The sequence below is a fragment of the Nannospalax galili genome, unplaced genomic scaffold (assembly GCF_000622305.1).
Source record: "Nannospalax galili isolate Female #2095 unplaced genomic scaffold, S.galili_v1.0 scaffold763, whole genome shotgun sequence".
In the NCBI taxonomy this organism is placed as follows: domain Eukaryota; kingdom Metazoa; phylum Chordata; class Mammalia; order Rodentia; family Spalacidae; genus Nannospalax; species Nannospalax galili.
In genome coordinates, this window is record NW_008349451.1 from 2372233 (window position 1) to 2395538 (window position 23306).

At 45.7% G+C, this 23306-nt stretch overlaps 1 protein-coding gene across 7 annotated transcripts in view; it reads left to right on the plus strand.

The window, feature by feature from the left end:
- Ccdc91 (coiled-coil domain containing 91) overlaps window positions 1-23306 on the plus strand; it is a 210600-nt gene that overhangs the window by 163272 nt on the left and 24022 nt on the right. For 6 of the 7 annotated variants that reach the window (XM_029570285.1, XM_008846905.3, XM_008846909.3 and 3 more), the window contains one exon: window positions 4862-4975. The exons of the other annotated variant lie outside the window; for it this stretch is intronic. In XM_029570285.1, the coding sequence (XP_029426145.1) occupies window positions 4862-4975 (114 nt within the window). The remainder of the gene's footprint in view (window positions 1-4861; window positions 4976-23306) is intronic. 7 annotated transcript variants of the gene reach the window in all.

Here is a 23306-nt window from a genome sequence, read left to right on the forward strand (position 1 = left end):
CGGGGACATCATAATGCCCTAGCAACTACTGATGAGCATTATTAAATCTGGAACGAAAAGGCATGACTTTCTAGAACAGTAAGGTGAGCTAGATGGGCCTGTAACTAGGTTCATAATGAGAAACAGAAAGAAGATACATCAGTGCTCTCGTAGTGCAGACAGGGGTGCCCAGCCTGTGGCCTGCAGGCCGCACGTGCCCCAGGAGATCAGTGAGTGTGACCAACACAAAACTATAAACGTGCCGAAATATTGACAGGTGGAGTTTTTTGGGAAAAAAAATTATAGCTCAGTTGTGTGGTTCTCCAGCATGAACTTCGTGTTATGTCTTGTCACAGTGTCAGAGTTGTGACCCAGAGGGAAAGCTAAACCCAGTGTCCCGATGAAGGAGTCTGATAATAACACTGAGCAGCCTTCAAAACTAGAGCAATCCAAACCCCAGCTCCATGAGACGGGGTATTCTGCCAGAGCGGGGGTCAACCAAGAAAAAAGCAAAACACCCCTGTTCTAGAACCTGGAGATGCCACAGAAGTGGGGAGTCTCAGGAACGTGGCTGAGGGAGAGCCATGGAGAAGCCCGGCCAAGAAGACCAGCTCCCAGATCCTGACTGAGTGCCTGGCTTCCGAACTGTCGGGAGAGCCGCGGGTCAGGGGAACAGAACCGGGGAATCCGTGTTCAGTTTCTTCAGCCAGTAGAGCAGTGCAGTAACTGCATTGTTTCTGAACCTGCCTTAAAAGGCCTGTGCGTGCACTCTGTTTGAAACTGTGTCTGGCTTTCCCTTCTAGAGGATGTTAGACCACAAATAGAAGTCTCCTCCTTGAGGGCACCCCTCTTTGAGGACAGACACCCCTCCTTTAGGACAGACACCCCTCTTGAGGACAGACACCCCTTCTATAGGACAGACACCCCTCTTTGAGGACAGACACCCCTCCTATAGGCCAAACACCCCTCTTGAGGACAGACACCCCTCCTATAGGACAGATACCCCTCTTTGAGGACAGACACCCCTCCTTTAGGACAGACACCCCTCTTGAGGACAGACACCCCTCCTATAGGACAGACACCCCTCTTGAGGACAGACACCCCTCCTTTAGGACAGACACCTGTCTTTGAGAACACTGTAGTTGTGGGCTGCCTTAGCAGCTGATCACAGGCAGATAGAGCTGAGCCCACCCAGATCACCAGCCAGTGGAGCTCCTGAGGCAGGCGCTGCTGACAAATGCTTTTCTGTAAAGAGCCAGGTAGTGAAATACTTAAGGCTTTCTGGGCCGAGCAGCTCAACAGAATGTCGTGGAGGCTCTGTTATAATGGGGGAAATGTTTTAACTTTTATTAATGAAATCCAATATAGTAATGGCAGAATTTTTACTAATGGAGACTCTAATAGAACAGAAAGAATAGAATTCTCTTTCGAGATGAGTTCTGCTTCATTACGACCCAACGTTCCAGTGGACAAAGTGAGTTGCTAGTGCTCACTTTGAATGTAGGATGTTCTAGATGGTCTGTTAAAATGTCCTTCCACACAGATAGATTCTGCCACATGTCAGTAAACTTAGAAGTCCATGGACAGTCATCTCCAGGGAGGTGTTTCCAGAATTCCACTGTGTTCTATACAGATTTTATATATATAATTTGTTAAATACAGGTGAATTACTTGAGTCAAGGTTGCATAGTAAATGTATTTTGAAATGTGAAAATTTCCTTTTACTCTGGTGGAAATTGAACCAAGGACCTCGTAAAGGCTAGATGCTAGGAAGTACTCTACCACTGAGCCATAGCCACAGTCTCTTTTCTAAAACTTACTCACAAAATAAGTTTTGGCTGGCTGGTCTTGAACTTCTGTGGCCTAAGCTGGCCTTGAACTTGCTTCCACCTTCCTCAGTCTTCCGAGTATGTTATTTTTATTTTTAATTGACACATAAGTATACATATAATTATAGCACAGTGTGCTATCTTATGCATATATTGTGTAATAACTCAGGGTATCTGACATATTCTTTACTTTATACATTTATCATTTCCTTTTTGAAAGATTTTGACTCTAGTCACCCACTGTACCACAGAACACCAGAACCTGCTCCTTTCAAACTGTAACTTTGTACATATTGAACACTCTTTCTATCCGTGTGTGTGTGTGTCTGTGTATTTAGTATAACTGAGCACAGACATGTAAAGAAAAAAATGAGTTCACAGGTTTGGAAGCAGAAAGTCTAAGCAAGGGTGCTGCTGTGGGGAGGTGCAGGGCGTGTGTGTGTGTGTGTGTGTGTGTGTGTGTGTGTGCGCTGTGCGGGGGTGGTGCTGTGGACTCTTCTCTGGTAAGGCCTCCCTGGCTGTGTCTCCCCACAGCACAACAGGAGTTATGTGAAAGGAAAGACCACATGTGTCCAGAGATGAAGTTGAGGAGAGAATTCAGGACCGGACTTCCTTTTTAAAGTAACTCAGACTTGTAGAACCCATCACAGACCACCAGACCAACACCAATCCCTATTGGAACCCCAGTGACATGTCAAGGTCGCCTTCCACTAGGCTCCACCCCTTAATGCCACGGTGAGGACCAAGCTTGTAGCATAGGAACGTTTGGACGCCAGCTTTAGCAGATAGCCTCTGTTTACTCTCACCCATTGCCCCAGGTCACCCCACCACCATGCTGAGTGTCAGTGGTTCTGTGAAGTAAGAGTCAGAGAGAGTAAAACTTTGGACAATCCAGATTTTTCTCCCAACTTTATGTGAAACCTCGCTGTTTGTTCCTTTGCATCTCAGTAGACACAGATTGCTGGTGTGTGTGCTGGAGATCAGAGGGTGGCCCATGCCCATAGTGAGGGGAGTGAGAACTCACCATGCTTTTCCCTGGCTTTGTTTATAACAGCTTTGAGAGATGTTGTGGGAAGATCGGGCAGGTGTTGACTTTGTTGGGCCGTGATGGCTCACACCTTTAATCACTCTGGAGGCAGAGGCAGGTGGACCTCTGTGAGATAGAGGCCGGCTGGGGCTAAAGGGAGACCCTGTCTCAAAAACAAACTGATGACCCCATGTTGACTTTGATGTACTACTGCCTGCTGCTTGGGGAGAGGCGAGAATGGCTCTGGAGTTCACTGAGCCTGTTTGCAGACCTGCATAGCAGGAGAGAAGACCGCACACCTGCTACCCCAGAAAACTCTGGACCGAGTCACTGGCAGCAGCTTCAGCGTCCCAGCTCTGGGCATGCTTTTCTTCCATCACCTCACTAGAACCTTCAGGTTTTTATTTGTAAACAGCATCTGGGGTAGCTGTCTGTCCCTCAGTTTCTTCCTGAGAAGCACCTGTCTGCACCCCTCTTTTTTAAGAGGAGCCTTGCGGACATGCAGCATCTTCCTAGTGACTCGTAATAAGCACCACCCCCATGGTGCCTGTTGATGTCCCCCCACACTCTTGTTGAGTTTCTCTCTGTTTGTATTCATTTGTGCCAGCGAGTTACAAACACACAGAGAGGACAGAAGATGTTTCAGGATCTGGGACACTGCTTTACGGACACCAGCAAATATTTAGGAGATAATTTGTTGCCAACCACAAATTAGAAGTTCCTGTCCCTTGCGAAGTCCGATCTTCACCTCTCCTTCATCGCTCCCTGTGTGAGGCCTTTTCTACAGTTGTGTGCAACTTTTCCCATGATACATAATTACATTGCTGCATCTAGAAATAAAAAATTAAGCATGCATTTATTCCCCAAAATTAAACAACCACATAAATGTGATTTACCAATTAAGAACTGGTAAAAAATAAATCATTATGCAACTTCGTAAAGGATATAAATCATATTATAAAAGAATGCATAATAGCTTAAGAAAATATTCAGAATATATTTCAGTTGAAAGTTGGCAGAGTTACAAAATATCCCACACAGTGTAAGTCCTACCTTTATGCCCAGTTCTCTCCTTCCTTCCTCCCTCTCTCCCTCTCTCTCCCTCTGTTTCTCTTACATACATGTGTTTATATGTAAACATGTATATTGTACATTCATATTTTCTACATTTAAAAAGTGTCTACAGTAAGTAGGTTTGGAATGGGGAATTAATATTTTCTGTTTTCGGGGTCACATGCAGACCCACAGAGGGAAAAGCTCTTCCTTGATAGTGCCACTGCCCAACAGATTACGGACGGGGCCTGTTGGGATGAACGGACCTAAGGAATTCTGTTTTTAGCTCTCATTCCAGTCCAGGAGGCACTGTTTTTACAGAACACTGCTACTTCCTGAGAAGTATTTCCTCCTTAGAATTTTAGCCTTTTTTCTGTTTATCTGCCACTCTGAAATCTCTGGGGTCCCGATCTCCAGTTGATGAAGACGGAAATCAGGCCCTGGACCTCTCATGTCCGATGGCAGCTCACAGGGTGGAAGTTGGCTTCTTCCCACCCAGTGTCCAGCTCTCAACACCTTAGCCTGATGTGAGAGCAAGCCGGCTAGCTGTGTTAACACCCTTGCTGACTGTGTGGTGGCAGATTAACCATAAAGAAGGCTGTGCAGCGTGGGGAGCTCTCAGAACAGACACAGTTGGAAGTGTCATGTGGAGGCAGGGCAGGAAGGCAGTCACAGACCCTGGAGGGCCGGACCCAGCAGCCTGTCAGCTCCCTGTGGTCAGCATTAATGCTTTTCTTTCCCCTTCACATTTAGGAAAGAGGGTTCTAGAAGGCTCCTACAGTTCCTGATAGCTGTCATGAGCTGCCATTCTGGTCTAAAGATGGGCCTTGAGCAGAACAGTGCTCATGGAAGGGATTGTCCCATGAGGGTGGCATAGTGCCTGGGTGTGCCTGGGCGTGTGTGCCTGGGTGTGTTCGGCTGTGCCCGGGTGTGTCGGTACAGGCCACACTGACCGTTTCCACGTCCCACACAGGAAGCTGTGAAGGCAGCCATCATAGAAGAGCAGAAACGGAGCGAGAAGGCCATGGAGGAAGCGGTAAAGAGGACCAGGGACGAGCTGGTGGAGTACGTGAGAGAGCAGCAGAGGGTAGGTGTGCCCGGCCGAGCCCCCAGGAGCGGGCTGCGATGTTGCAGGAGCACAGCTGTATGGTGCCGCAAATGCCCTTTATTTCAGGATGCGGTGATCTCCTCTGAAGGTTTTCTTCCTTCCTGCGCAGTTACATGTATAACGATTATCTCCGTGACCATCCCATTGCACTATAAGAAAGCTCCAGTGAGAGGTCCCTCCCTAGGCCCTGGTGACACCCGTCACGAGGGCAGTTGCCATGCATTTGTCAGTTTCCTGTCATGCTTTCGATACGTGAATGCTTTAAGCTTCCTGTGTTGGCCCCACGGTGGTCCTAACAGATTGCTTTACAGTTAGCAAATGAAGATGGTTTTTCCCTGGTCCATTTTTGGATCAGGTCAGAACATGCTGGTCTGGCGGGAATTCAGGAAGCACTGAAGTGCCTTTAAGGTGACCGTGGGCAGTAACTGGAAAGTGCAGAACGAATTTTGCTTCTTGTTTTTCCAACAAATCTTTAGTCTTAAATGCTATGAGACGTTGAATATAATCTGCATGATGAATGTGTGACACGTCATATGACCTGGCTTCCCCCAGTGACTTAGTGTGCCTTCTTTATGTTTACTATATGTCCTATGTTTCATAAAATACTGTAACTATATAACATGCAAATACAGACTAAGACCTGCCATGTGATATACGATGTAGTGTTGCAAGTATATAAGTAAAACATGCTACAAATGAAGAAATTGGTGCATAATGGCTAAGCTTAATTGCTGGCTAAAAAGGCACAGGAAATGGAAAGTGTGAGCTCCCACCCTTCAGAAGGTGGCACAGGGGTTGGGGGGCAGGGGGTGCTGAGGGCACAGGCCTCGAACGTCAGTCCTGTGCTCTTAACTTCAAACCAAATGTGGTATGCTGTGAAGAACATCCGCACCCTGCTATTGAGGAACCAGTTGTGGTTCCTGCTGAGCATCAGTTAGTAGACTTTGTCCCTGAGGAGCCCCCAGGTAAAGTAGCCATTTACAGACGCTTCTGTGTGGGGGTGAATCCTTGAGGATCTGGTGCCTGGGTAACTTTAGAAGCATTTTTCCCCCCGAATAAATTCCTGGTAGGGTTTTTACCTTCTGAAAATTCTTAGCAATTGTGTGTCTATGTGTGTGTGTGTCCATATGTACATGTGTTTGTGGTTTTTTTTTTTTTGTTTCCTGGAGTGTTTATTTTAAATAATCTGGTTCAAGAACAATCAAGCCTTGAGGGAATGGTGGGTGCTTTCTGCATGCACTCAGGGTTTGGTCACAGTAGTGAAAAGACACAGATTTGAAATGAGTCCAGGGGTTTCTATGGACCCATTTGTTATGTCATCTTTCTTCTTTAGTAAATTACTTTCTTTGGGGATAACAGTGCTCAGCTCCCTCAGCAGAGTTTTATGTCTGGCTGGCATCATCAGACTCTACATGCCATGCTGTACAGCAGCTCCTTAAAGCTTATGGGCAGACCTGAGGTGCTCCTGGCTCCCTCCTGATGCCCGCTTCCCCTCCCCCGGCCCCAGTAGCAGCCATCCTGCTCTGTGAGTCTTTGAATTAGATGGCTCAGGAACCTCACACACCTGGCATTGTACAGGGTGTGCTGTGCAGAGCTGGCTTATTTCAGCCAGCGTGGTGCCCTCGAGACTCATGGGTGCTGACAGTGTTTAGACCTTCCTTCTCCAAGACTGAATGGTATGTTGTTGAATGTGTCTTTATTCAGCTGTTGATAGACATTTAGATTGTATCTACAGGTTTAGTGTCTTTCTGAATACTTGATAGCCGATCCCTTTCAGCCCCTGTGTCTGGACAGAGAACATGTAACAAAGCAAATTCACTCACAAGATTATTTTGGAATAATCTTTTTTTCATCCTCATGGAAATTTTAGTGATTCTTTTGTTGTTTTTTGTTTTTATTTTATGTGTACGAGTGTATTGCCTGCATGTATGTGAGTGCACCCGTGTGATGCAGTGACATGGAGGTCAGAAGAGGGCTTCGGATTCCCCTGGAACATGAGTTAAGGATGGTTCATAGCCTCCATGTGGGTGCTGGGAATCGAACCCAGGTCCTCTGCAAGAGCAGTCAGTGCTCTTAACTGTGAGCCATCTCTCTAGCCCCCTCCTAGAAATTTTAAAAGTCACATTCTTCCCTATCAACAGGTATTATGTGGCTACTATAAGAAAAACTTCAAGTAAGAGTAAGAAAGGCCTCATTAAGGTCCTCGGATCCCTGTGTAAAGCAGGTTAGTGTTTAGAAAGAACTAGTCATGAGCTAGGCCATGCAGCCTGTGTCCTACAAAGGACTAAAGGACTAGGACTAGCACTCAACTGTTACTTAGAAATAAATCCCACGTTCACGTAATGTTCATCAAATAACAGTAATGATGATGAAATCATGATGAACTTGGGTCCCATTTGTACTGTTTCATTTATCCACGATTTTGCCCTTAAATTGAATATCCAGCTCGCAGAGCTGTACTCGATTCGTACACAGAAGAGCTGGGGTAAGGACGGCATGTGCTGTGTACTATATAAATATAAGTGCAGGGAGGGTGCCAACTGGGAAGGGGGATAAAGATTAAAATTATACGATTTTAGAATTAAAAATATATAGTATATAAATTATACAATTTATACAATTAAAATATATATACATGTATGTGTTCTGATTATTGTCTTCAGAACAGTATTTAAAGTGGGCTGGAGAGATGGCTTAGTGGTTAAGAGCACTGGCTGCTCTTTGCAGAAGTCCTGGGTTCAAATCCCAGCACCCACATGGCATTTAACAACTGTCTGTAATTCCAGTTCCAGGGGATTCAACACCTTCTGTCCTCGGTGGGCATTGCACAGCACAGGTGCACTTGCATACATGCAGAATGCACATAAACATAAAAATAAAGAAAAAAAAAGTTTTGTTATTTTTTTAAAAAGTACCCAGAACCTGCTAGCTTACATATTACTTTTGCTGATTGAAGATATGAGTTCAGGGACTGGAGAGATGGCTCAGTGGTTAAGAGCACACTCTATTCTTGCAAAGGACTTGGGTTCAGTTGCCAGCACCAACATGGTGAAGGGCAGCTAACAACTGTCCTTAACTCCAGTTCTAGGGGATCAGGGGCCCCTGGTGACCTACCTCCACTGGCATTGCATGAGAGTGCTGCACTTAGATGCATGCCCGCAAAACGCTCATACACATTAAATAAAAACAAATAAAAAGATTAGTGTTTACCGACCTGTCCTAAAAGGTCTGCAGTATGAATTCAAAGTTTTTGTCCCCCCTTGTTAACAATTCATGCAAGTTGTCACCTGATAGAAGGGTGGTGTGCTTGTGGGGGGTCATGACCTCTTCTGCGGGGGCCCAGCATCTTATTAGTGAGAGCATGGATGCTTCTAGTGCTTGAATGTTTCTATTTCCCCAAGGAGAAAAGCCCTTTTCAAAAGGTGTGTAAAATGAGCTGGGCATGGTGGTGCATACCTATAATCGCAGCGCTTGGACGACAGAGGCAGGAAGATCTCTGTGAGATAAAGGCCAGCCTGATCTACATAGTGAGTTCCAGGCCTGCTGGGGCTACAGGGAGGTCCTGTCTCAAAAAAAAAAAAAGGCGTATAAAGTGTCGCTGGAGAGATGGCAGAGTGGTTAGGTTAAGAGCACTTTCTGGTTTTGCAGAGGACTGGGCTTTGGTTCCCAGCACACACATGGTGCTCATAGCCACCTGTAACCCCAACTCCAGAGAACCTGACACCCTCTTCTGGTCTCCAGGCGTTCTTGCACACCTATGATGCACACACATACACTCAAGGCACACACAAATACACGTAAAATAATAAACAAGTATATCTTTTATACAAAGTTGTAAGTGCACCTGAAATGAAAATTTCTTTACTCTCTACCCTTATTTCCACATACTTATATATCTTGGTGTTTCAAGGTTATTTTAATAAATTATCTTGGGACTTGGAAAACTTTTACAAAGAAAAGGATGCCTCAGCTTACAGAGTAGCACTCAGGAGAAGCACTTTTTAAAACACCATTCACGTTCTTCTTGTCTCTTCCAGAAGATTAAACGAGGGAAGCCGTCTTTTCTTCTTTGGGAAGATGGATTTCTCTGTGCATCATAGAACATATTTTCAGAATAAAAATTTTCCTCTCCTTTCTCTAGCTCCTTTTTCAAACATAGTGTCAGCTTGTGGTTTCCAGCCTCTGACTCCTCCGAAACCCTGTGGACATGGGGCTTAGCTGCCAGACTGTGAAGTAACCTTGAAACTTTGAGAAGTCTTTGCTGGTAGAAGTTCTTATGGTTGAGGTCGGCTCAGCTCGGGGTCTTAGTTAACCTTGCTGTCAGTGTCATCAGACCTTTTCCAAACTCACTGAAGGCTTGAAATGAAGACTTTTTACTTCACATTCCCCCCTCAGACATAGAATGGAAAATTCAAAATGCCCAATTTCCCAATAACTTAAAAATTATCCTATGTATAAAAACACAGTAGAATCACATGTCAACATAAGATATAACAGCTCTTTTTATGTACCTAAATCAGCATGTTTCCAGGTAAATTCAGTCATTCAAGGCTGTTGAGTTTTAAAAATAGAGTTATACTAGAATTAAAATTAGAGTTGTGCCGGGAAAACAATTTTATACTTTAATAGCATTTTATTCTTTTTATGAGTGGCATCAAGAAGATGTATAGACATCTATATAGATCTATAGACAGCTGTGATTCCTCTGGCCTAAACTGCGGCAGTGTGGCACGAATTACCTTTATGCACTAGTGAAACAAGTCATGATTCACATGCCGGTCACTGCCAGCGCTGTTCACTGTGTATGTTATGTAATGCTTGTACTATCAGTCCAAGTTACAAAACATAGTATGTAATCAAACTATTCTATAATGAAAATTTTCAGACATCATCCAGAGAAATAATTTAAATTAACGATGAGCGGTTTCAGTCCTTTTAAATGATTTTAAATAGTCATCCCAAACATCTTTTCAAAACTGTAAAATCTGTTCTTCTAAGGTCAAGAAAAAAAAGTTACATCAAGTTTGTTTCTTTGTGTGAGACGGAAGAGCTCGTTCTTCCAGCTCAGCACTTGTAAACTCCCCATAGTACTGAATACTTAACTTGTCTGCTATTTGGTGGGTTTCTTACCTTTGCTATAGTTACATCATCAAGAAGAAAAATCAAGAATGAAAACTTGACAAGCTTAAACCATATATGTAACTTGCCTGGGATCAGCCACGTACCCGCAACCACGTACCTTAGCCGTACCGACCCGCTTTGTGCCATGCCGCAGCCTGCCAGCGTTCAAACTGTGCTTTGGGGCTCTCTTGAGGCACTAGCGGTTCTCCATAGGGGATGGGCCAAATGGAGCCTGCAGCCTGTGGGTGCAGTAGGGTTTTACAAGCGCGGTCAGCCGTGTCCACTCACTGAAGGCAGCGAACCAGGTCGGCCTGCTGCTGATTGGAGAGCAGAGGCCACGGGGGACAGGTAGCGTAGAGCCTGCCGCCCGCTGCTTTAGAAGACACAGTTTTCCCTGAGGTGCCTTCTCAGCCTTTTCATGGTTGTATAATAGTTCATCGTGCCTCAGTGGAGCCAGGTGGGTGGATGTCCTTAGGTTTGTTCTAGATAAGATCTCTCTCTAGATAAGGTATTGTGTCTGATGTCAGTAGTGGCTGAGCGTGGTGGCGCACGCCTTTAATCCCAGCTCTCGGGGCAGAGGCAGGTACATCTCTTGAGATCAAGGCCAGCCTGGAATGATCTACCTAGCTAGTTGCAGGCCAGCTGGGCCTACAGGGAGACCCTGTCTCCAAAAACAAAACAGATGTCAATAGTGCCACGGGTTTCGTTTTGTAAAAGATTACAGAGAAACACACTGGGAAATCTCAGGTCCCCTGACACTCCCGAGGGAGCAAGCTTTGTGGTTTATAGTGACCTGGACCTGTGGGCCTTGGGTTAGAATGCGGAGTTCCAGCCCATCCCACAAGTTCTGACACAGGAGTTCGCCATGAAGGAGGAAGTGTGAATCGTGTCCCGGGTGAAGCAGCTACTCACCACCAGGCAGCAGTTCCTGAAAAATAAAATCTCATCCAAATGTAATAAAAGGTTTTTTCCCTCTTAAGAACCAGAATTATGGCCTGTGTTTTCTAAATCACCTCCAGGAAAATAACCTTCACGTGGGAGGATTCTTTTAATTTGGATTTTTAGAGAGGAGAAAGGGGCAGCTGTCTTTACTTCAGAGGCTCTGTGGCTGGGACACTCACAGCTTCCTAGTTATAACAGGGTTCTGTCATCTTAAACTATTAAAGGCAACATTTAGCCAAAATGAACATACTTTTATTTCCTGATGGGTTAAAGTTAACTTGAATTCAAGATAATATCTGGAAAAGTTATTTAACCTGTCACAGAAGCTCATTTCATGTCTTAATAATATCAAAGTTTTGCCGGTCACCTAATTAATGTCTCTTACAAAGACCGTGAATGACATTTTCTTTGACAGCCATAAGCTTGTGGAGGGCTTTTCCATTCTTGATCTAAACCGGCTGCATCGTAGGGGTTAACCCTGTGCTGTTTCCGCATGAGCACAGAATCAAGGCTATATTCCTGCCCACCCCCTCGCACCCCGTCCTGATTATTCATTCCTCCTCCTGTTTTGCCTGGATGGCTGAGTAGTTACACCGGAAAACTGCCACTCAGGACTGCGTCATCAGGGGCCACAGGGCCGGCTTCTGTTGTCGCCCTCTAGCATGCTTTCCTGGACTGCAGATGCTCCAGGAAGACTCACCCTCACAGTCAGCCTGTTTTCTGTTGTGACCCATTTGTCAGTGCTGAAGGAAGCTTAGCCTTCTCTGCAAAACCTGTTTGCATTCAACCCATCAGAATTCACCTTCCAAATATGTAAAATGTCATCCATTTCAGGTGGCCCCAAAGCCAGTGCAAAGTTGCTCAGATTCAGGAAGATCAGCCCATATAAGCCATTTTGCCAAATGCTCATAAATAACCATCCTCCCTAAATTTGAAGACTAGAAACGTTTATTTAGAAGAGAGGTTATAAAAGTTAAGTGTCTGGACTTTAAAAGGACTTACCGTTTTTCAGTGTTAGTTCAGGTATAGATTAGTTTTTCAGTGTTAATAGAGTTGTGAATTACAGTTTTTCAGGGTTAATACAGGTATGTTCTAAAGTGCTAATTCCATCTTAGACTCTTCTTTGAAGGTTTGTTTTACAAAATACACTTTGATTTCAAGCCTATCACTTATATTTCTTGATTTTCTTTCTTCGTTTAAAGAATCGTTGCCTTAGAATAACCATGGGGATGTGGAGAGGTGGCGCAGTGGTTGATAGAACTGGTTTTTTCCTGGGTTTGGTTCCCTGCACCATCAGGTGACTCACAGCCACCAATAACTCCCAACCCCAAGGGATCTGACACCCTCTTCTTCTGTCCTCTTTGGGCACTCACACACACGTACACACACATGAAAGAACAATCTTGGACATACTACAGCCATGTGATCAGAGCCCGTGCGAAGGCATCTGTCGGTCCCTTTCCTTTCAGTGCCGGTATAACAACACTGACGATGTAGCTCAGTGCTCAGGCCAAATCCTGACTCAGTCACTTTTCTCGTGGTATGACCAAGTGCCTGGCAAGAAGCAGCAAGGGAGGAAGGTTGGCTATGGCTATGGTCTGAGGGTGCAGTCTCCATCCTGGTGGTGGGAGGGTCGGCGGCTGGTCGCATCACAGCTGCAGTCAGGAAGCTGAGGGAGAGGAATGCTGGTGGTGCTCAGCTGGCTTCTCAGGTTGGGGGAGGGGTCTAGCCATCAGGGTAAGTTTTCTGCCCTCAACCTCCCCCAGAAAAATCCTCACATACGTGCCCAGAGATTCTGCATCATGTCAGGTTGACAGTACAGACCATCACAAATCCACCTTTTATCAGCTTGACACCCAAACATTCCACTTTTAATCCACACCTTGTCCCCGTAGGCTAATGACCACTTCATACTGCAGAATGGATTTAATCCAACTTAAAAGTCCTCACAGTCCTTAATAACCCATAAGTCTCTTGAGACTTGGGCAGTTTCCTAACTGAGCCTTAGATGATGAAAAACAAGTTACATACTTCCAACATTCGATGGCATGGAATAAACATTCCCATTCCTAAAGAAAGAAATGGAGGGAAAGATCAGACCAGAGCAAGACTGAAACCCACCAGGAAAAACACCAAACACTGCGGCTCCATGTCCAGCATCTGTGGCTTGTGACTGAATAGTCTGGGCTCCAGAGGCTGTGGTGGCCACACCCTCCAGCTCTGCTGCATACAGTGCACAGCCTCTCGCTTGGACCAGCTGCACTCAATGCCACCAGCTCTCTCTTCTTGGCAGACACCCATGTTTCTCTCATCTCCAACATCCTGGGGTCTCCGTTGTAATTTAGGCTTCACCTTGACAGCCTCACACGGTGACCTCTCGGCCTCTTTTCAAGACTCACACCCCGCCACACATTGCCCGGCCTCGGCTGCATTCTGGAACCATGGCGCAAGTCTGCATCACCTTTAATCCGTTATCTTTCAAGCCTGCAAAACCAGCACTTTGTGGACAATTCTGCCAGGTTCTGCTGCCAGCTCAGGATAAAGCTTGCTCCCGTCGGACCATAGCACATCAGGTTCTGTGTGCTGACCCTGGGAACACCTCTAGGCAGCTGCGATCACAGAGCTGGTGCCCCTTTCAGACTCAGTTTAGGCTCTCTCCTTTCAAATGAAGTTTCATTTTCATAAGGAGCCTTTACTAGGTGGGGGTCTTGTCCCCAAGGGAGCTTTTCCTGTTTCCCAGTGCAGAGCGTAAGGTTTCTCTCTAACGGCACCAGTCTCTTTAACAATCTCGGCTGCTTTGTCCTCCACACTCTCGTCTGAAACCGTTAAGTTGCCCACACACCTTTCTTTGCCGTGTGTCACATTTTTCTTGTCTTTCTGTCCCCCTTTCTGCTCTGTCACGATGTGAGTGGATGAGAGCTGTGACCTCTAACCACTGGTAACCAGGACACAGCCTGAGTGCTGTTCTGTCTTGAAATTTCCTCAGCTGAGCACATGAGTCCATGTTCAGCCTCACGCGGGCCCTCAGGACGCTGGCAGGCACTAGTAGAATTCTTTGCCGTAGGAGCACAGGAGTGCCTCTACCCACGTTCCTGTAAATCCCTTGGACTCTGAAACCTCCTCAGCTCAACATCCATTGCCCTGTTTCTCTTCACGCTCTAGCCCTCCAGACTTCCATCAGAATGGCCCGTCAAGCTCTGCATATGGCTGTTAGGGCATTTCTAGCCCAAAGCTCTAAGCTGTTGGATTCCAGCCAGAAAGCAGTTGCAGATGCCTACAAGCCACAGGGTGTGAGTTATCACAGTGACGGCCCCACTTCTTAGAGGAAGTTCTCTGTGTTGGTTACTTGTTTCATACCTGTGACCAAATACCTGACAAGAAGCAGCTTCAGGGAGGAGGGTTCGTTTTGGTTCCCAGTTCATTGTGTCAGAGAAGTTAAGTTGGCAGGAGCCTGAGGCACAGCGTACATTGTGTCCATAGTCAGGACGAGGGAGGTGCAGCCTCGCACTCAGCTTGTTTTTCTATTGGGTCTGGCTAGTAGGGTAGGTCTTTCCACTTCAGTTAGCCTAACCTAGAAAAATTACTTGCAGACATGCCCAAGATTTGTGTCCAGATCGTATATCATGTCAAGTTGACAGTCCATAGAAACAGTCACAATCCCATTAAGTCATGGAGTATATTCTGATTTAATTTGAAATGTAAATTTATGTATGTGCAAATTACAACTTTGATACAGCAATGAGTATAATCTATTTGAATTATTTTGGGGGTAGAAGTATTGTTTGAACATAGACAAAAACTCTAAAGGTGTGGAGAGTAAAAACGGCCTTTGGGTCACCTAGTAGCTAAAAGGTATAATATACATTTTATGTACTATTCAAATGGTCAGTTTTTCAGTTAGTGTAATGTCAGTCTCTTTAAGTTTTGGCCAGGGGTGTTTCACTTTAAAAAAAATTAATATAAAATTATTTCTTCATTGTTGTCTATAGCAAGTTCCAGGTCAGGTGGGGCTTCAGGGAGACCCTGTCTCAAAACAGGAGACAAAACAAAACAGCAAAAACTAAGTGGTCTTAAGAATTGGTTCAGTTAGTTTTTGGTCAGAAAATGGCCCTCCTAGTGGGTACACTATTTGTTTTTTTTATTTAAGACAGGATCTTAGTCTGTAAACCGAGGCTGGCCCTGAATTCACCATGGTCCTCCTTCCTCAGCCTCTCAGGTGAGTACATTCCACCCAGCCCAGGTATATGCTGTTATAAAAGCTTATGATTTGGTCTATATTTTCTTGAGATGGTTCCAACCAGGTAAGTATTTCACTCATAATGGCTACAAGTCCTGTAATGTAAATAAGGGAACAAACAGCCAAGAAGAAAGGCTGGTCTAGGGAAGCTGTGGCCGTCCGCAGGTCCAAAGCTTGAAAAGATAGTGACTGTGATGATGAAGGTCTTCCGTGGCATTTGCCGCATCCCAGGCACTAGTCTGAGGAAGTCATTTAAGAGAGAGTGTGTGGTACTGTGCATCTGCTCATCACTCACAAGATAGTATCGGTCCTCGAATCAGAGAGGTGACTGTCCAACTCTGAAGTCTGAGCTAGTGACCTCTAACCAAACCATCTCAGTGGGCAGGGTGGAGACGCAGACAGCGAGGCCAGGTGTGGGACACGCCTGCAGTCCCAGCATGCCTGATGGGCGGCAGGAGGACGAAGGGTTCAAGGCCATCCTCGGCTATGCAGTGAGTTCCAGGCCAGCCTGGGCTACGGGAGACCCTGAAAAAGTGCGTATTTCCTTGTCGATCCTGGACTGTAAATTTTCCCAGGTTATCTTCTTTATGTCCTCAGCACGGCTAGGAAAGGGTTCCCTCAATTCCTGCTCTGTGGACACATGCAGACTGGGTTCTGACAAACCCTTTGTGATGGCTAATCCCGGGTGTCAACTCGACTGGATCTGGGATTAACTGAAGTGAGAGAGCTCTTCTTGATTGGATCATCTGAAGCTGGAAGACACACCCTAAATCAGTGTTACCCTCTGATGGCAGCCCGTATAAAAGGCCATGGCAGAGGAGCTTGCCAGGCTTCTTGCTGCTTGCCTTCTCTCACTGATGAGTTCGTCTTGCTGCTGTAGACTGAAGACTAGCTGATCTTTTGGAATTTGTCAGACCCTCAGCACCAGATTAGGACTTCTGAGACATCCAGCCTCGTGGACTGAGCGACTATGGATTCTCAGCCTCTCCAGTGTGGTGCAGCCTTTGTTGGACTACTCGGACTCTACCCTGTGAGCTAAGCTGATAAATCTCTATCAATATATATTCATCCTACCGGTTCTGTTTCTTTGGAGAACCCTGACTAATACACCTTCATGCTCTAAGCGGCCAAATCTCAGCTTTATGGACCGCAACAAATAGAAGCAAAAAGTATATCAAAAACCTAGAAATAAGCTTTTCAACTTCCCTCCCCAAACAGGACTTTACATTTTTAAACACTTTTTACACATAGGCTAATGCCAGACTCACTTAAAACCATGAGTCCTTTGGGAGTTAAGAAAAAAGAAAAAGAAACTTACTGTGTCTAAGCCTTTCCAGTCCTTTTAAGTGTATCCAAATATACAAGTTGTTATTTAAAATAAGCTCTTGTTTTGTTTGGTTGTAGCAAGTTAAGAAAACTGAGTCATGACCCCAGAATACTCTGAAAAGCCACCTGTTTTGTTAAATTTTGAAGTTCAGTTGGCTTGGAGACTTTCGAAAACAAAAAGCTAATTCTACCTTAGTAGTGTGGAGTTGAGCCTACAACGCTGCTCTTCCTGAGGGCTGATACTCTGTCCTGCTAGATAGAGATCGGAAATGATTGCCGCTTGCAAGAAAGAGGGATCACATGACATCTCAGGCCTTGAACTAATTTCTGCATGTTTCCCAAAGAACGTCTAGAATAGAATCTCAAGTGTGGGCTTGAAAACGTTGGCCTGTAGGAATTCTGTCTGTGAGGTTGGAAGTTTAGCCCATAGTTAATTCTCTTTTCTCATCAGTCCTAGGTGTTTATAAAGACCCTTTCATGCAGTTCTCAAAGAGGAAAAGACCCATGAGATAGCTTTGTCATGCTCTACTTTCGAAGCGTAACTCCGGAAATTATTATTTTCTTGTTGCCTTGTTCTCAGTGAAAAGGAAGTAGTATTTTTGCCGAGAGACGGTTGGTAGTGTCTTAACTCAATCTGCCTGATTTATTGTGTAGTTATTTTCCGTTGTACGTATCTTTATAGCCATCAGTTCTTTCCTTTGAAAAAAGAGCAAAAAAAAAAAAAATTGGAGTTGTAACTAATAGTGTCTTGGAAACATCATGAAAAAACCCTTTTCTAAGAATGTGATATTTTTCTTCTTGTATGAAAACAGAGCAGCCCCTCTTGACATTCTGTTTGCTGCTGATTCATATGCACCGGCATGACCTCTGGGTAGTCATCCCTAAAGGAAGGCCAGTTACTTAATACCTACTCACCGAGCCTGTGACGGGGAGGAAGAGGAGACTTCATTTATTATCACTGTGTTATTTTTGAATGAAGTCCATTGGGTTGTGGGCATATCAAAAGTCTGACTTAGCCTTTGACTAAAATTTCAGACTATTTTTTTTTTTCTAAGCAAAGAATATTAACTGGCTGGTCACAGAGGGGCTCTGCTAGTGTTCTTTCCGACCTCCGGGCCTGTGTGGCACCAGTGTGCTGCTCTCTTCCTGTTCTTTCTCTTGTTAAGGGTGTGTGTGTCTTCACTCTGTTTTTTTAGGAGTTATGGCTTATCTCTCCCCTCATCGCAGATCAGCTCTGTTGTGATTCCACAAATTTCTTGTCCTCATTTTGTGTGTGTAAAGCCCAGCACTCACATCAGATTTTACCTCCTGAAAACTAATTGTTTTAAAAGCTTATTTATTTTTAGTGCATGTGCCTGTGTGGGTTTATGGGCACCGTGTACATGCAGGTGCCCACAAGGACCGGAAGAGGGTGTCCAATCCCCTGGAACTGTAATTGCAGGTAGTTGTGAACCGCCCAGTATGGGAGCTGGGAACCAAACCCAGGTCCTCTGCTAGAATAGCAAGTGTTCTTAACTGCTGAGCCATCTCTCTAGCCCCAAAACTAATTTTTATCTTACATCTCTTGATCAATATTTGCAGCTAACCTAAGACAGTGCTGTGAATACTTGGCAGATGGTTAGTCCATTTGAATCCTGAGTGGGGACACATCACGCACACACATTAGACACATGTGCACATGTGTATATATGAGTTGTGTTGAATTTTTGAAACTGAATTGATAGGCGGAAGATGAGCTGATATGTGAAGGGGTCTTTGGATGTGTAAGAAACTGTCAGTCTCTTCTGTCAAACACTGAACTTGGTACTCACCAGTCTCCGTGTGGAATACTCACAGGCTCCTGGATTCATTTTCTCCTCTTCCTCTTGTGGCCTTGTGAGTGGTTTGGTCTTTCTAGGTGCCTACCTTCCCGCATGTTCAAGGAATGCTTGCCCAGCCAGGTGTACTTGTCCCTGAAAATGACTCCGTTCCTCCCTGACCTGCTTCCATATTCTCTCCACTTTCCAACCTGGTCTGTGGAAGTAGACTGTGAGGTTGAAGGAGAGCCGGTAAGGAGCATCCACGGCCCCCCTTGCATTCGGAGTAGATGGCAGAGGCCTCTTGGTCACGTGTGCTGTTTCTCTGCTTTTTGGGGGGGGGGCGCAGATTTCCCCAGTTCTGTGCTGGACTGTTATCTGCTTGAGTGTGCGTGGGTCCTGTGCATGCTGACACCACTGCTGTAGGTTCATATGAGCAAGGTCCCAAGAGCTTGTGGGACTCTATTTCCATATGATCCTGCAGGCTCCCAGAAGGAATGTTTGCCGTGCTGCAGTGCTTTTGAGTGGAATGCTGGTGGTCTTTGCAGCCTTGAACTTAACCTTCGGGAGCTCACGTTTTCAGGTTCAGCTTCTGGAAACAAAGCCCAGAACAGGGGCCTGAATCAGGCCCCGTGGCCACCCTCGCCAGCCCTGGAAAGCCGTGATTGCCTCCACTTCCCTGTTGATGCCACTTATGAATCACAAACCCCATCTCACACTCCTCTCTCTGTGAGTCCCAAAGCTGAAACCTTTGCTAGCACCCTTGGCAAAAAAAGGTTTCCCAGTAGAGTTTCCCTCTTCAAATCACCAATTTCCCATTGAAGTGTCAGGAGTACATTCTTGTAGACACAGAAGGACCAAACATAGACCTTTTTCTGGGCTTTACCTTCTAGGGACAGAATGTGTGTTTCCCCACACCTCTTTGATTTCCATCTGACAGGTAGAAGGCTAGACCATTCTATCCTGGGGTCACGTGTGGGATAGTGAAGCAGTAATAATGGGCTGTGTGTGGTGTATTGTGGAACAGAGCCAAGTGAGTTTGTGGTTTGAGTTTCTATGATCTGGACCCAGAGGTACTGAATGTGCTTGGCTCATGGGGATGCATGCAAAGCACGTGCCACATTAGCCATCGTGTCTTGTGCCCAGAGCTCCCTGCAGTTACTGCATGGCTCAGCCTCTTATTCACCCTCCTCCCGTGTCAACTGTGCTCCCTGAAAATAGCTGCCATCCGTGTGTGTGCAGACATGGCTTAGGGGAGCGTGGCTGCCCAGCGTGTAAGAGGCCCTGGCTTCTCTTCCTAGTAGTTCAAAGAAGAAAAGCAGCAACAAAACCACCCGGGACCCTGGTTTCACTCAGAGAAAGAGCTGAGGTACAGAACGACTCGAACCACCTGGATATGTCAGAATTAACCGGGGTTCTGTCTGTCGATGCCTGTTTTAACCATGTGGTTGGTTGTCTCAACTCCCCAAAGCCATTGGTCCCTGCAGTTTGGATTCTGTAACTGCCCAGCCCCGATGGCTGTAACACCCCATTTCCTCCTGTGTAGGCCCACCCCGTGCCTCTCCCGGAACCCCAGCTTCCCCTCTGCACTTTGACCACGTTCACTCTGCACCCTGGGAAGGTGGGCGGTTGGGGATATTGGCAGACTGGCTTCCCCTTCAGGAAGATCCTGTTAGACTGGCTGCTGGCTGGGATTCTGGCCTAGAATTGAGAATTGGGATGTACAAGCTTTTCTTCTGAAGGCCATCCTGTGAAATTAGCCATCCTGTGATTGTGTCTGTGAATACTTCATGATCTGCCCCTCAGTCACTACTGGGTCTCCCAGAGTTTTGTACCCAGCAATCACTGCAGGTAATAATCTGTCACTTACTCCTGAAAGCTTGGGGCTGCACATGTCCCACTTGTTTTCTTTTGCAAGTGTCACCTAGATGACAGTCTTCAACCCTTACTGAGCAGATAACTGATCATAGGTATTACCTTCACTCACTTCCGGTAACAGAAGCTGCCTCCAGCTGGGTGAGCACCCACCAGACTTATCTGAAGGGTATTGAGTGGTTGGCCAAATAGCTAGAAGGCAGAAAACCAAGGGCTCCACCTCCATGGCAGTGTCCGCATCTGTGCACAGAAGGAGCAAAAGGTCAACTCCTTTGCTGAAGACTTAGTGTCAGGCCATACAAGAAGACACCGCTCAACTGCTTGCCGATGTGAACAGTCTGTAATGCTTCCGTTATTTGCTTGTGAGAAAAATGTGTGCTGTGCTGAGACCTTGGGGCTCTCCTCTGGTTTGAGTCTTGCTCTTTGACTGGTTAGTGGAGGCTCAGGAGGAGAGCAGGCTGGATGACTGAGCTTGCTCGGTTTTACCTAGGGGACTTGGACTTCATAAGGCAGTTCCTCGGGCATAGGAACCATGTAAGAAATCCGGAAATATTACAGATGGCCACCGCGTACTTTGGAAATTTCTTCCAAGTCACCATAGTTACCGCAGAAATATTTTTCTGGGTTTTTTATAAACCTTTTGGCTAATCGTAAAATTGACCCTTTGAAGTCAAGCTGGTGCGCCGTGGAGGGGGGGGGGGTCCCTCCTAAAACAGCGTTGGTGATTGCCAGGTTCCCAGACACTTTTGGAGAGCATTGGCCACTTGGCCACCAGGGTGTCGTTCTTTTTTAAGTAATCTAAAAACTTCCACAGTCGATGCCTAAATTATGTAGGGGGTCTGCAAAGACTCCACATTTGAGAGATAAGGCTTTTGTTTCCACATGCTTACTGTCAAAAAAGTTTAGGAAGGTTGGTATAGCTGGGCATTTGTATGCGTTAGTGACTGTTGGTTCTTGCATTGACCAACACCCTGCCCCATCCCCATTCAGGTGTATTTGGTGTGTAATGGTCACAGCGGTTACCCCGACAGAATGATCACCATAAAGCTGAGTACCATAAGAAGAGCTCGACTGGCTGGGCTTCCCACCAGGTCCACCTGGCTGGAGCTTAGTACTTCTTTGCCCTCTATTTGTGGCCTGTTCTCAGCAGAGTCTGCCTCCCGCACCTCCTCTTCTGTCATCTTGCCACTGAACCTGTTATCCTGGCTGGGGCTGCAGCTCAGTGATAGAGTGCTTGCCTTGCGCACATAAGAGTCTGAGCTCAGTAAAAACCATCCAGCCACCCAACCAACAAAAGATGCTCTGACTGTGGCCACTGCTGCTTCTCTATGGCTGGCTGTACCTGTAAGACGGATACAGTGAGGAGAGATGAGGCAGCCACTCCGGGGCTATCAAAGCCTTGCTCACTGGAGCCTGGAACCGGAATGGCTTGTGTTCCAGCTGTGTAGCAGGTGGATTTGCCCCCTGGTGCCTGCTTTCCCTGGGCCTCCGTGTTTCATCTTTGAGATTCCGAGGGGTTTTTTTTTTTCTTCCAGAATGTCATTGGCTGCCAGTCAAGGTGCTTAACTACTTCATCAAAGATAGAACCTTCCACTTCGTTTGTGGTTTTTTTCCAGATGTTATCTTCCCCTGTGAGACTTTATGAGCTTTGAAGTAAAAGATGTGGGACTAGCTCTTGTTTGCAGCTTCTATTGAACATGGTGTTGATGAAAAGGCCCCACTAATCTGGTCACCATGGTTTCCATTCTTGCATGTCTACTGTCATTAATACTCTGTCCTGGGAATATTTTCATCACGGTCTAGCAAGAATTTTAATGTCTCCTTTTTTATTTGGAAGTGGGGACACTGGGCGTTCAGAATAGCTTTGTTGCTTAGTTTTTTCCTTACAGGTTAGCACGCTTAACTCATTTAAGGTTTAGAGCGACTGTAATACATTCACTCTGCTTTTCCTTCAGTGTTTATTCCATTCCTGTGGTTCAGTTTTCCTTTTTATATGTATCATGTGTTGAAAATGGAAATATCTTGTCTGGGGTGGAGCTTAGCCACCAGACTATACAGACACACTTCTTTCTGTTCTTAGTTGGTTTTATTGGTTATAAAGAATCTTGTTCAAAAAGAAAAAGTTTTACATCTACCTTTCTCATTACATACTTTAATAGTAAAAATTCCTTCCTCTCTCCTCTTACCAGAGCACAATGTGGCTTAAACCCTTGTTTTGTACCTAAGCCTGGACCTCTGTGTCAGGGGTACTTGAAAACAGCCCAAACACTCAGGATCACAGCCCGTGAATTAAGGAAAGAAAGGAAGACACTGGAATGGCCTCCAGATCTTAGAAGGGTGTTGTGATGGGCTACCTAAGGTATGGTCATCACAAATGCTGTGCTTCTGATTATGTTGAATCTGTGACATGTCCACAGCAAGTCATATGGCTGGGTCTAAGGTCAGCAGGCCTGGAAGGCCCTCCTGTACTCCGGTGGTCACACAGCTGTGTTCAGCGTCAATGGAAAGGTCCATTCTTCCACAGAGGTGGCGGGTGAAAGAGTAGGCGCATAATTAGACTAAAAGTGATTTCATCTGCCACAGAACGCAGGCTAGGTTAGCCCCTCCCACCAGTGGTGCCACCTCACTAAGTCAGCACTCACGTTCTTCCTGCATACCGCCATCTGAAGTTGCGTACACGTCATGGTGTGAATTTGTCCTTCAGAGAACAGATCAAATCCTTATGTGCAAGGTGGTATGTGAGTTCTAGCAGTGTACCCGAAAATAAAGTCAACAAAAATCCTCAGCTGGACAGACCTCGTCCCTTACATTCAGTACTTTATGCTTAGTATTTCAAACAAGACTGAAACATAACAGATACTTAGCAAATGTTCATTTCTTGAGTGAAGAAAAGCCATAATCAATTAATCTAACCTAGCCTCGTTTGCTCAGATTCTGGCCCTGCTGGGCGACCTGCTTGTGATTTGTGTCTATCACAGACGTTTTAACAGTTTTATAAACTCTCTCTCTCCCT